This window comes from Danio rerio, chromosome 1, assembly GCF_052040795.2.
Source record: "Danio rerio strain M-AB ecotype USA chromosome 1, GRCz13ab, whole genome shotgun sequence".
NCBI classification, from domain to species: Eukaryota; Metazoa; Chordata; class Actinopteri; order Cypriniformes; family Danionidae; genus Danio; species Danio rerio.
This window is the reverse complement of record NC_141021.1, coordinates 41,945,460-41,960,505: the sequence shown is the minus strand read 5'-3', so window position 1 is coordinate 41,960,505 and position 15,046 is coordinate 41,945,460. Positions and strand designations below refer to the sequence as shown.

The window sequence follows — 15,046 nt, the reverse complement described above, 5'->3', positions numbered from 1 at the left end:
AATAACAGTGTTTGATTTGTGAAGGAAATGAATTTTCATCTAAACTGTTAAATTTGTTCATAAATCACACTGAACCCTTAATTTGTGAATTTTCCAGTTTGAACTGCATTTGCTCACAAGTTAACAACTCACTGATTTAAATGATCCACTCAGTAAGAGTTAATAACTCACTGATTCAAATGATTCTCTAGGTAATGATTCAGAGTTTTTAAAAGAATAACAAAAGATCCTTAGAGTCTGTGGTTAATGGTATGAAATGTAAGATGTTAATGATGGATTTTAAGATTTATAATTGTCAATGAAAATTCCATTTAGGTCATGACTGTCAGTTTGTTGTATAGTTAATATATTGTAAAGTAGTTAGTTGTTTAAGCCCATTGTATGACATATTTGAATGTCCAATTACAATCCTATGTGGGGTAGGCTTTACAATATTTAAAAGGCTGAACACAAAGTTAAAACAACAAATGTTTTAAATCCCTGTGCATTTGCCCATTTCTATAGCGAAAAACTAGTATAAAGGTGCACAACATTTTGCCATATATATTTTTTATATGTTAGTACACATTTATAAACATTCTGGATTTATTCATTTATGTTTTAAGCTAGGCTATTGGGTATATTTATTTTGTTTCACAATAAGTTGCTTTCACAATTTTGCTGTTTCCACATTATTAGCAGCAATCAGTGTTTGACAGGTTTTACAAATAAAAGTACCTTGCAAAAATAACAAAATTCACTAATAAGTATTTTTACTTATATAAAAAATAATGTACTGTACTTATGGCAAAGTTACAAGCATTGACAAACAGTTTCTCCAAAGGGCCAATCTCAGTCGTTTAAAATTCATGTTCTTTCTCTTTAGAAAGTTTGAAAAATGTTTGGGAAAAGAATGTAGACAGTGGAATTGATAATGCAGTCTGGTTTACTGTAATTAAAAAAAATGTACTTTAAGTGTACTTCACTGGGAGTTCATGAACTCAATTATAAATTTATTAATAGAATTTAGCTCACAACATGTCTGAACACAATTCACAAAAAATCATCTGTTCATTGTTTCAATTGTAGAAAACACACGGGAACATTCATCCATTGTTTCTGGTATGGTGACAAAATAGTTTCTTTTTTAAGCTACAATTTTGTTTCACTTTGGATTTTTAGGATTTGGTTATCTGTTGGAGTGGAGCCAGAGTTTAACTGTCTACACACAAAAAAAGACATTTATTTGGATTTATCTGGAAAAGAAATTGACATATGTATTATGGTCATCTCATGAGGTACCTTTTAAAATGTGGATGTCTCAAATCTCTATTATCACGAGTGCAGCGGATATAGAGACAGATATAGATGTGTTAATGACCTCCTCTGATTTTCCATTGTATTTTGTATACACAGTGTGATCAGACTATCTGTGTTTATGTAAACAAAAAAGCAAAGTACCAAAATTATTGTGTTAGGGTATCTGTATTTTTACTGAAGAGCTTGATTCACTGTGTTTACCACTGATGTAATGTAAATAAACGCCCTGCAGTCACAGATTTCAGAGACAGATGTAGTGTGCACGTGATTTGCTGTGTGAGTAATGTCAAATGAAAGATCTTTCCAGATCACAGGTCACACTTTGTGGGATGTAACATTGCTGGTGTCTGTGCTTGCATAACTGACCTACTCTCCAGCGGCACATTGCTGCCCAGGACCCAGCTGTCCTGCAGCGGCACTGACTCGGGTGTGGTTTGCAGTTCGGCGGGGAGGGCGGCCGGAGGGGCCGGGCTCACGTTCCTGCGGCTGCTCAGAGAGTTGTGGTTCAGCGCCGTCACAGACGGCTGCTGCTTGTGCGGGGGCGGCACTGGTGGCAGCGTGGACTGGCCCTGCTGGTGCTGATTGGACGGTTGCTCTGTGGAAAAAAATCAAACAAAACTAGGTTAACCAATGGTGAGGCAGTATAGTAACAACGTGCAGATGTAAGCGGTTGTCCTTGGTAATTAATCGTGGCAGTTAGGCAAATGTGTCTGGATGAATGTGCCTTTACCAAAGAACATCTGGGACATATTACAGCAGGGTGATGATGACATTAACCATTTAGCATCCAACCCCACCAGCTGTCGAATTGCCATGTATACAATGACAACAATGACACATGCATGCTCTCATATACACATATAAGCATATGATCGAGACAATTAAACATCCACTTTAAAATGTGCTAGAAAGCCTGGCCGCACTTATCTGTCATTATTGCAGTAAATTCACCCTTGGGTTTGTTTTGGATTGCACCCTGGTAATAGGAAGTGTATGAAAAAGCAATGTTTCGAGCAGTGGAGAATTGTTATAAGGCACATTCTTGCTAGTTTCAGATATGATCACAACAGTAGCAATGCAAATGACATATCTGCCCTGAAGCCAGTTTAAAATGACTACAAAATATCCTATCTTAGACAACTTATGAAGGATTTTGTATAAATGTTACTATTCAAGCAGAACCAATTGTGTAGAAAAAGCTAATGAGACAGCGTATGCTTACTCTTTATTTTCCCCTTTCTTAGCGTATTGCTGATCTATTTGCATCTTTCTGTATTTTAATCAATTCAATCAAATAGCTTATATAAAATGAACATACAAATGGGGTCGTCCTAAATGTTTCGATTGTGTCCAATTTTGACCACTTCCATACTGTAGGTAGTCGAAAACTCATTTGATCGCATTGATTTTGAAGAACAGTCATGCTGTTGAATGTGTTCAAACAGCCACAAAATACGCCTACTCACCACCCACTGACCTAAAATGTGAGCATTATGGGATGTGTTTTGAGAAAGTGCACCAAACAATCAATTGCAACTTTGCTTTGTTGTACCAAAACAAACAGATTGCAATCAAAATCATGTTACCATTTATATCCTTTCAATTGACTTCCTTTTGCACTTGCTTGTAAGCAACATAATGACTTGACATTCACTGCACATGCTGCTCTAAAGAAAATGATCTAGTGTCTGACAAAAAGAAAAGGAGGGTCTAGTCTAAACATGAACAAAAGTGGAAACAGGAGACACATTTAAAATGTGTAGGAGCATGTGTAAATGGTAATGGACTGATCGTTTGTGATTAGAACACTGAAAACACACCTTACTGTAATACCAAGTCTAAACAATACCCTAAAGTCTTTAGACACTTATGCTATACACTAAGTCTTAACATGTTGCATCGCCAGAGGCACAAAATTACAGCCCTGAAGGCACCTTTACAAGCTCCTTTTAACACATTGGCAAGCTGTTTATAACCTGTCTGGCTATCACAGATGTGAGGGGAAAAGGGTCTGTTTTTAAAAACTGCTCAATCTTTGTGCTTAGCATTAGCCTACAACTAGCTATGTCAATTGTGAGATTTTAAGCCGCAGTCACATCACCAGGGATCATGTCCTCATCTAAACCTCTGCTGAGTCAAATCTAAAATAAAAAATTGAAAAAGAGTAGAAGAGATTACATGCTGTAACTTGAGGCCACAAAATCCTTTTCCTTGAACACAGATTAGATGAAACACAATGATATTTATGTGAAGCAGCCTTTCCAGAAAGACAAAACCATTGCTCAGCTTCCTGTGCTCCTCTGTGTTACTCATATGGCCATCTTTAATAGCAGATTGATACAGTGGAGCTGCTATAAGAAAAATGACAGTGAGTGAGTCTTCACTGCAGTTCAGAATCTTCTGGCAGATTTAGACAGTGGCAAAAAATAAAATAAAATCTCTCTTTGGTGTGACAGGCATTTTATGTCTTTGACCTTTTCCAAGGATGCCTATACAGTATGTGTTTGTTCTGTTCATCTCCTGTTCCTCTCTTTGAAACACCAAAAGACTTAAAGATGATCTTGCTAGTAGATATTAGTTCAACTGTCAAGGTTATCGGTCATATTTAAGATGTCAATGGCATATTAAACATTAAAAAATGCTTGCTGTGAGCCTCAGATTATTCTCTAGCGTTAAATACAATGAAGGACAAAAAAATAAATAGAAAATGACAAAATAAGACCAAAAATAAAAGCAGTCACATTATATACAGTGTTAGTTTGTTACGTGTGTGTAGAAATGCCGTAAGCAGATTGTAACGGTGTGTGACAAAGGCTCGCTCTCTTATCTTCACTTTGTTCTTAGCCTAAAAACCTAGTTTGCTATTGTGTAATCAGAGCATTAATCTCAACGTCTAATCTGTAGTTCCTTTCCCCAAAGACTTAAGATATTAAATATGATTAATTTAGCATACTGTATATACAGTTGAAGACAAAATGATTAGCCTTTCTGTCAAATTTTAATTAACTGCTGTTAAACAGAGCAAGGACATTTCCCATTGTTTTTCTTTCATATTTTATTTTGGAGGAAGTCTTATTTCTTTAGGTTTGGCTGGAATTATCTGCTTGGCTTTGGAACAAACCACTGAGTATTTCATTGACTTACCTAATTAATCACACTTGACTAATTACCCTAATTAACCTAGCGAAGCCTTTATATAGCGATTTAAGCTGAATACTAGCTAAATAGAAAGTAAAATATTATAGTCCGTCATCATGGCAAAGACAAACAATATGTTATTAGAAAAGAGTTATTAATAACTAATAGAAATTAGTCCAGGCCATGTTCTGAGCTGATGCTGCAGCAGCCATTGTGGGGTGGAGAGCATGAGACTGATCCCTGAAAGACCAGAGTGACAGAAAAGTCTTTGCATTGATCCCATGGGCCAGCATTTGAAGTTCTAACGATGGACGTCCAGTGTTCTCCCGCCTCTGGCACTTAGACTGCAGCTCCGAACAGGAAGGTTGGCCAGAGGAAAAAAGGTTGTGCCCAACCGAGCCTGGTTACTCTCAAGTTTTTTTTTTCCTTCACTTTCGTTCATTGGTAAAGTTTGCTCCTGGCCACTGTCGCTACTGGCTTGCTTGGTTTGGGACTTGTGGAGCTGTGCATCGATGGATTTGCTCTTCAGTGTTTAAACTTTTAGTAGTGAAAATTATACCACACTGATCTGAACTAAACTGAACTTCAGCTCTGAAATCTGGACTGATACCGTTTCAGTTTACTAGAACTTCTGCTTTGACACTATCTACATTGTAAAAGCACTATATAAATGTTTATGTTTAAGTATTTATGTTTAAACTTCTCACTGTTCAACATCACTTGGGAAAATATTGAAAAAAATTATTATAATTTCACAGATTTTTGTTTTCAACTGTAGGCACAATGTAATATACCAATGTTATCGGTGTACATGTATGCTTGCATCGGTTCAACAATGGCTTCAGACATACCTAGTCAGATTCAGCGGTTGAATTTCCTGCCAAAATAACACCATTGTGAAATATACCTTTAGCGTGATATATACGATTTTTGTCAAACAGCACACCCCTAATGATGATGTGATTCCAGCCTGGAGGTTCAGGTGTGAGGCTGATCTGGAATCAAAGCACTCACTGGATGATGTTCTGACCACCCCCGCAGTATACTGGGATACAGTGTGTTACTGTGTTCAAGTATAAAAAAAAAAAAAGAAAAAGAAAAAAAATGTGATGGGCCGAGAGAATGCAGCAGAGTAAGAAAGGTTTGCTGAGAAGCTGAAAGAAGAAGACAGGTGTGGTGTGGATTGCTTAAGGCAACACACGGATACATGAGTGCAAATCTGTTGGGAATCACAACACATCTAGCTTCTAGCCTTCGTCTACACGTATATTGTATCTTCTCCTAAAAGTCATCCAAAAATTCTCAAGATGGGCTATAACCCCTAAAAATATACAAATAAATATATAAAAATGAGGATTGATCTATTCTTTGACCAAAACAAAGCAAGTACCTGAAACCCGGAGGCAGTGAGAGCGCACAGACAGCTTTCAGATTGGATTCTCATACCGTCCTCGGGGGAGTGCTTGCATACATTTCCATAGTCCGGGTGTACACGTTCCATTGGGTCCTATCTACTTTGCAGCTGCCGGCTTCAAAGAGCACAACAACAAAATCAAAAACAATGGAGGGAGAGGAAAGAGGGAATCGTTGAGCCTGTTAAAATTCAATTTCCAGCCCTCTCTGCAGCTGATGGCGCATGCTACCACTCACTCCCATGATAATCAGACTGTCAGACACACAATTGTTGTTGGAAAGCCACTCTTCTGTACTCAATTCACTTTTGCCCTCACAAGTAAACACAACTCTATATGTTTCCTCTGTCACACACTTTCAAAGAAGGCTGATAGAGTTTTAGCCACAAGAAAACAAAGGCATGCTGTGGCTCACAGTAGAGGTCTGATCAAAGTTCTCAAGGCCAGTTGGAAAACATCTAGTAGACTGTTTAAAACATGCATGCTGTATGGAGAGGTTAGAGACACTTACAAGTAAACTTACAGAATACACTTAAGTTACTGCCCCAGTTATAGGTTTTACTGCCCCAGTTATATTTTAACCTTTATTTTGAAAGTGTAAGATAATAGTGTGAATAATGTGCATATGTTGCTTAGTGATCCAAACAGTAGCTCAGTTAATTTATTTACACAATGCATCAATGCAATCTTTTTAAAAGCAGTTTTGCAGATGTCTACATGAAAATGTAAGGTAATGTGACTAGCAAGGGTGACTTGTCAAATCTGCAGTTAGGTAATGAAGGTCTTAACATGTCTTATTTCATATTCTGAGCACAATAATAATGCTACACGGGGCAAAAGGTTGCACAAATATTGGTTTAGAATACTAATATAAATGTACTGCAAAATTATAATAAAAAAACAAAGCTGCAAGCAGCAATGAAAGGGACCTCACACCCAGGCTCACCAGTAATTTAAGCTGATAAATATAAAAAACCTGACAATGTTAGCTATTTGTGTCATTCAAACTCCTGTCAGTAGAAAAGTTCTGCAAAATTTTAACAAAAATATTATCAGGCAACACTTCTAATAGAGGTGTGAACCTACACTGAAAAAAATTATTCAAAGATGATTCCTTGGATTTACTAAATTTTTTTTTACGTTAAGTGGTTCTAAAAATTTATTTGTGTTGAATTTTAACAAACAAATTAAGTTGAACATTATTAAACTTAATTTGTTTGTTTAAATTCAACACAAATAAATTGTTTGTAACAGTTCTGCATGTAACACTTTTTTCAGTGTACACTGGTCTTACGGTTCGGTTACGATTATCATGCCATCGATTCTACTCAATTTGATATCTCGGTGCATCACGGCACGTTGACGATGCTTTCCATACACAATTTTATATTTCACAGCATAGCAATTCTTGTATGAAAATGTAAAACTATATTTATATAGTATTTGTAATACAATTATGTCCTTTAATACAAACAGTCAGATATATAAACGTTACCTTTAAACAACACAAGCATTTATAGCAAATAAACAAATATAAATATCCCGCTCGCTTTCTGAGTCCTGTCAAGTCTTTCTAACACCCCTTTGATTGGTCACACGCTCAACAGAAAGGGCTGCGATTGGCTCTTATGTGCTGGTGCTCTTCACAGATGAAGGTCAGAAAAACAGCAGCGGCAGTAACAGCTGATCCATGATAGAAGCAGTCATAGTGAGAGAGAGAGAGAGAGTTTACTTTCATTCTCTTAATCGATGTGAAATAGGGGTTTTTGCTGTAAGTGTCAGTAAAAGACTGTCCAGAAAACACACAGTGCATATGAGATAAATGTCGTCAGTACATAGTAGCTGGTTATGATTATTACTGAACTGATACGAATTGTCCGAGTCTGCATCGCAGTGCACAGAAGCAACAATTAATTTTGACGCCCCTAACTTCTAAACAGTGATTTAACTTGTTTTAAATATATACAATAAAAAGATGAATTCTATATATAAAAATGTATTAAACTTAAGACTTGAATCCCAACAATACAACAGCAGACATCAAATTTTATTTTAAAGCCTCTGTCTGTTTCTCTCCTGCCCAGAAGAAGCTGAATAAAATAAAGAGGGAGTAAATGAAGTGTGGAAGACGATCAAATGTGCTGATCTGACACACTCAGCATTTTCATCAGTTGCTCACCTTAACTCCATTTAATATCAGGGGAGAAAGGCGCATAATGTATTTAGATATACAGCACGCTTACGGGAGCCTACACCACACAAAAAGCTATGGGGCGACAACTTTATTGCTATCCTCGGAGACACCTCTCCGTTACGTCTCAATTACACTGCCATATGTTTGCAACACAGGTGCCATTCCAGAGCGTGGATGGACATTTGTCACGCAGCGGGGTCTGTTAGCCCCATCAAGTCTGCTGCTCTCCAGGGACTCTGCATACAGGCTCTTTACATGCCCACTAACACTGACTTAAGCCCCCTCTCTGACCTCCAGACCTGACCTCTCTCAAAAGCCCGTCCACACTCAGACGTCAACCTCTTCGGTCTCCTCTTGCGATGGCAGAAGGAATGTAACCCCGCTCTTCTGTGGCGGTAGTTGGAAACAAGGCCTGGTCATGTCAATCCCTGACGATGGATGGGACAGATGCCGATTTTATGGCACTGAAACGTGATCTCTGACGAATGGCTCCGTCTGCTGTAACTCATGTTGCCAATGCTCGTGTGCAGCGAAAATATTTTAAGAGCCCTTTTGATTAGGATTTCACGGGCAGAACTGAAATTACAGCCAGAGCAGTTTATCTCTTAATGGGGGTGAGTGATAGCTATTGGGGGAAAAATCATAATGAAAGTGCTGCTTATCTGTAGCAGCACATCTCTGGCCCAAGCTTGTATTTCAGAGATGGTTCATCAGCAGACATCTGACCTGCAGTGGAAGTGTGTGTGCGGCAGACAGTGTGTGCAAGGAAACGGAAACACTAATGCCCTGACACCCAGAGTGTCAGTGCTTATATCCGCGCTGTCAAACTCTAGATTACCTCACATGTCCTTCACCCACACCTGTCAGAAAGCTGGGAGCAGTCGGTGAGGCCTGTCATATCCAACATCAACCCCCCTTCTTGTCTTTTCTCAATGCTCATTTTGTAAACCTTTCCTCCTGAAAGAGGCTTCACAAAAGGAAGGCCTGAATCGCTCAATGGGGAGCGTCCATCAACGTCCATCAATGTCTCTTTGCTGCGTTTGCTCACAATGGCGAAGGGGGTACGATGTAGTCGGACAGGAGTTGCATGTTGTGGGGAGCAAGAGAAGTGAATGGCTAAATGGGCTTTAATAGAGCTGTGTCCTGCGAGAGGCAGAAAGCCAAAAGAAGTTTTGACGGCGGAACTCCACAGTGGGACATCTGTAAGGCTAATGAGACCGTTTATTTATGTGACATATCTTGTGTGGTGGAAATGAGTGTGGGGAAGACAGAGCTTTGCTTCTTTATTTTCGAAAAATGCAGGGCAGGAAACAGAGGAAAGGACAAGTTGGTGTTCCCAGGAGTCTGTGATTAAGGAATGGTATCGTCTCTGATATCTAGAGCACATCTGGGCCAAGGCTAAACTCACTATAGATGTAGCCGGCCACCAGCTCCACTGCCCTAGATTACAAAGCACACACTCGACTTAAAGGATTAGTTCAGCCGAACATGAATTCAGTCATCGTTTTCTTACTGTACATTCATGCTGGTCTGACTTCCTTTGACAATACACTAGCACACATCAAATAAAGGGCTAGTCATTGTTCATAAGCAATCTCTTAATAAAAAGACCACAATAACTGTTTTACAATCTTAAAGTGTTAGTTTACCCCAAAATGAAAGTAATATTATTAATTACCCACCATCATGTTATTTCAAACCCAGAAAACTTTGTCTTTTGAACACAGAAAATATATTTTTGGTTAAAACCTGAGAGCTCCCACATCCTCTCTAAACATCAAGATTCCAAGTCTAAATAGGTTTAAAAAAATGCTCAAAACAGTCGATGTTCTGTGGTACAATCAGAAAATGTTGAAGCTATGATTGTACTTTTTGTGTGCAAAATAAACAAACAAAAAAAAACAAACCAAAAAAAACAACTAATTTATTTAACTTTATATTCTGTGTGTCAGTAAAGGGTGCACAAGCACATATTGTGCTTGGTTGTGTATCTGATGTATTGCCTCTGTGACTGTCCTTTGTTTTAAAAAGAGGAAGTTGCAAGTGGGATGGGGCTCTTGGCACAATTGGCACAATTCTAAACTAAACAAATTTTTTTAAAACTAATTTCAAGAGGAGCATGTGATATGATTGACCATGGCTGGTCTCGCATCAAAAATTATTGCTAGTTCAATCAGATATCATTGCTAGATCAATCAGATGATTTCTAGCCTCCAATAAATAAAGCCATTCAAACTAACTTCCTTATCTTTGTTTTGAAGAATCCCACCATCCACCCTATCTCCACTTTTTTCTCTTTTACCAGGGGAGCTCATGAGACTTAACTGATCTCAGACCCCCTGTCATGCTATATGACCAGGCGGGAGCCCTGGGCTCAAGTATTTCAGAGTTCTCACCAGGGACAGCATGCTAAATCTGCAAAATGTGAACTCTTGAAAAAAAGAGTTGGGAACCTTGCTGCATAAGGATGATAAGGAAGCTCTCAGATTTTACCTGAAATATCTTAATCTGTTTTGAAGATGAATGATAGTCTAAGGAGTTTGGAACAATTCAAGGGTGAGCAATTATAATATAAATGTCCTTTTTGTGTAAATAAACTCTTTAAGTGGTTTTGAACCTGATTAAAAATGAGGAAAACGAGTCATGGGTTTGTAAACACTTTGTAAACAAGGGTTTGTTAATCAGTGAATAAACTATGACAGTGTTTTTAGCGAACCATCCCTTTAACAAACTTATTTGATAAGAGACAGATGAATTTTTGAAGTTTTGTAGCTCCTAGATGTGCAGAGTTCATGGACTAGTGATTGAGGCATTTGAAAAAAAACATGATGACTGAGAAATAGTGTCAGATGTGTTTTGAGTTTGTCTCGATTTATCTTTCTGGTAGACGTCTGATGTGAGAACATCACTTTTTTTAAAAATAAAGATATGAGAAGTTCTGCGTTACTTTATTTTATTGCAACATGTCTGGCATTATGATAAGTGGGATTACTCGCTTTCCTAACTGAAAGGCCCGTAAAATGTCAGCTCTCTGTCGTCAATATGTGTCAAGATGCTAAATTGACATTTCAAAAGCGCACCAGTCGTTGAAAGCTAAAGCTGTCATTCGAGGGGCTTGACAGGAATGGAAGGAAAGGTTATTTGTCAACAATGTGGCGGCTTGTCATGTTTCACCTTGCAAAACTTCTATTTCATTGGTGCGGGGGATTAATGCAGACCACAGTGGGGAGTGGGCGACCATGCAAAGAGCTGAATGACATATCAAACTCTCCTCTTCCTCACAGATAAACACATTACACAAAGATGATTCGCATCACTGGAACACAATGCAGCCAGACACACAATGTCAAGGCTTCCCTAAGATGAGCAGATCACAGTCGTCACATCTAATGATGTCACAATGTGAGAGGCAACAGACAGAGTCTGGTTGAAAAGGTGGAAGTTTCTTTAGAAGTATTTGTGAACAGAAACGGCATGCTTCTAAAAGCATCAAAATGAAAGTATTCCAAATATTTACAGTTTTAAAACTGCTAAAAATTGGTTTGCAACTACTTTTTTCGCTTTAAACTCAAAGTTGACCTATTTTGACATAATTAACCCCAAATGGGATAGTTTTTCTAATGTAATGTGTGTATTTATATAGCGCATTTATTGTGCATGGCCATACACTCAAAGCGCTTCACAATCATGATGGGGATCTCTCTACACCACCACCAGTGTGCAGCATCCACTTGGATGATGCAACGGCAGCCACAGGACAACGGCGCCAGTGAGCTCACCACACACCAGCCACAGTATAGGTGGAGTGGAGAGACAGTGATAGAGCCAATTCAGTAAATGGGGATGATTGAAAGGCCATGATGGGTAAGGGCAAATGGAGGGAATATGACCAGGACACTCTGGTTACACCCCAAGTGTCATGGGATTTTTAATGATCACAGAGAGTCAGGACCTCGATTTATAGTATCATCCGAAAGACGACGCTCACTGACAGTATAGTGTGCCCTTCACTATAGTGGAGCATTTGGATTAACACAGATCGCAGGTTGTGCGCCTCCTCCTGGCCTCATTAACACCACTTCCAACAGCAACCTAGTTTTCCCATGTGGTCTCCCATTCAGGTACTGATCAGGTTCAGCCTTGCTTGGCTTCAGTGTGTAACCACTCTTGTGCAGCAGGGTGATATGACTTATTGCTAAAATGGCAGTATGCAAGAGTTGTTTTCTATACAATAATACTGCTTGTTTATCTCTTACTGTGCAATAGATAATGCTTAGCTCTGTTAAAAGTAAATAAAGTACATTATAATCTTGCCAAACACCTAGTGAGCAAGGAATATCAATGTAAACCAGCCCAAAAAAGGAATTCAGCTAAGCACAAATATGAACACTTTTATAATGCAACAAAATAAACCAAACACAGTTAGTAAAAGTACATTTTTTCTTCCCGGGTTGAACAAAGCTTTTTAAGAAGCATGTTTACTTCTGAGGAGCGTGATTGCTTGTGGTGTGAGTGATTGTGAAGGACAATAAACAAGCAGCCGGAATCACATGAAAAGCTTTCTTTGCTGCTGAATGCAACTGGAGGGGAAAAACCACAGCACTGCTTGATTAGCAAAAGCCAAATCTAAACTACAGCAGATGCTTGACACTAGACTATCATTTTCTGATGGGAGGCTAAAATCAGTGTTTTCATCTATAGGAGAGATCAAGCCTTTGCCACCATATGTGGGCCTTGTCTCTTTGTATGGGATCTGGACAGGACACCACGTCCTCTGATCAACGACCCAGACAGAATTGAAAATGCCTCTTTTGTGAAGCATCTATGGCTGACAGGTGTGCTCGTATGTGTGCGGGCGGGTGACCGGCGGAAAAAAAAAGGGGCTCGATATGGGTGCATCGAAGAGAAGACATCCATTCTTCAAAAATGGAGGAGGGAAAAAAGAAAAAAGGGTGGGTGATTCAAGGTCTCTCCTGCTGTCTTTTCCTATTTTGCCACCGCCAGTGCAGGCTTCTGGCCTCTAACAGCCAATTTAGCATCAACCCCCAACAGAGAACAGCCATTACCAAAGAGTAATGAACAGAGGCAGAAGGGACAGCTCACCACTCGACTCACTCTGCAAAATTTGGACCAGTCTGTGGCACTGTGGGAGATATGTGGGCTCCGACCATCAAAGAACGGCAGACGGTGGCTTTGAATGGTTATTAATGGCGGTATGTCTGAGGTAAAGTAGGGGCCTCCCGTTTTGGGCGGCACTGCTGAAATTGTATGTGAGGAAGCTGAATTCCCCGTTCCTGCTCGTCCAGCATCAGAGCTCGTCAAACATTCAGACAGAGCGCTATTTATAAAAGACAAATATCAGCAGGTTGTGACATTTATCTGCTTGGCTCTCTATGATTTTCTGAGGGACAAAGTGGTTTTTAAATATTGACAAACTCAAGGGCAAATCATTACTGGAGATCAATGGAACCTCTAGCCCGCGCGACAAGCTACGACGAAAAAAAGAGCATTTTCAGAGAACGAACAGAAAGCCAGGGAAACAAAGAAAGTAATTACACCATTCAGATGGTTGTAAATTTCTCAAGCTGTCAAAGTGCGTGTTGGTAGTGAAAGGCAATTTAAGATCTACCAACGAAGTGGAGGGAGTCTGACATTAATCCTCAGCCTCAGAGCCGAATTGCAGGTTCATAATTTGGCGTAATTCAGAGTAATTGCTGTGGGGTTTGGAGGGATATTACTTCTTTTTTTCCCACTTTGATGAGTCCCCTGATATTACCACTTGGAGGTGAATTAAAGTGCAAGGTTGTATTTCCAAGGCAATAACCCACGGGTTGCAATGCTATATGAGATTGTATGCAACATCAAATTGAATGCAGAGCTGTGATAAACAGCTCCCTGTTTGAGATGAGAAAATCAGAAGAAACGCAGTTAAAAAGTGTTGCCCTTTCAACAACCCCAGGCCTGCTGTCTCCCATCTGGGGCGGAAAATGTTCTTGGAATATTTTCCTTGTGCACTATCCTTCTTTCCTGAGCTAATTCAACAGGTTTAGTTTGGCTCGCAGTGACCGGCAGGAAGCTCATGAATATCCACAGCGAGTGCGCTCAAGGTTAGGGGGGGTTTGCTCAGGCAGGGTGATCATTCACAAGCTGATGGGCAAGCTAATCGCTAGCTGTGCCAGGTGCCGGACAACCCATTACCTTCTTTGACATCGACAGCTCTCAGGAAGAATGAGCATTATTTAAAAAGCTGATGACGAAACGTTTTGGGTGGTAATGCATTTTTAATGAGCAGGTGAGAAACGAATGTTTCCTGCAGCATGCGCGCATGGAGCAACACAAACACACAGGCTGACTGGCACACACATACACTCGCACGCCTTTTAATGAGGAGAGCAGGGTTGAGTGTTACACTGAACTGTAACTGACATACAGTTGCGCTCCCAATTACATCCAAACCGCACAAGGCGAATGGTAGCTCTTCCTAACAGCCCAATAAAGTAAATGTAACACAGAGAGAGGATGGCAGACAGACAGGTCCAAAGAAGTATTACTGGTGTCAAAATGACTGCATGCAACCTTGGTGCAACTACACACACAGACCTTCATCGAAATAACACACAATGTTCCTTTTAGAATGACACACAATACTAATCTTTAATGCTTAAATACATTATAAATAATCTAAAGCAGAATCACACAAGTTGCATCACATCTGTGAATGATGGATGAAACTGAAGGAAACTTTAATAATGCACACAAGATTTTCTTTGCAGCAGTTTTCTGGCAAAGAGGAATATATACAGTGTAAATAGAATAAGGATCACTAGAGTTAAAATTCAAGACAATTTTTATAGTTTATATGCAGTGTATACACACGTACACACATATTTAAACTTTTACATATGTATATTTAACAGAGAATATATAAGAGCACTGGTTTTAAAAAGTCGGAGCTATTTTTTATATGAATAGAAGACAAGAAAATAGACTAGAAAGCATTTGT

At 39.2% G+C, this 15,046-nt stretch overlaps 1 protein-coding gene across 41 annotated transcripts in view; it reads right to left on the bottom strand.

Annotated features, from left to right (window-relative positions):
• Positions 1 to 15,046, bottom strand: part of tenm3 (teneurin transmembrane protein 3) — a 971,756-nt gene that overhangs the window by 157,973 nt on the left and 798,737 nt on the right. For all 41 annotated transcript variants that reach the window (XM_087235111.1, XM_087235107.2, XM_087235110.2 and 38 more), the window contains one exon: positions 1,666 to 1,894. In XM_087235111.1, the coding sequence (XP_087091237.1) occupies positions 1,666 to 1,894 (229 nt within the window). The remainder of the gene's footprint in view (positions 1 to 1,665; positions 1,895 to 15,046) is intronic.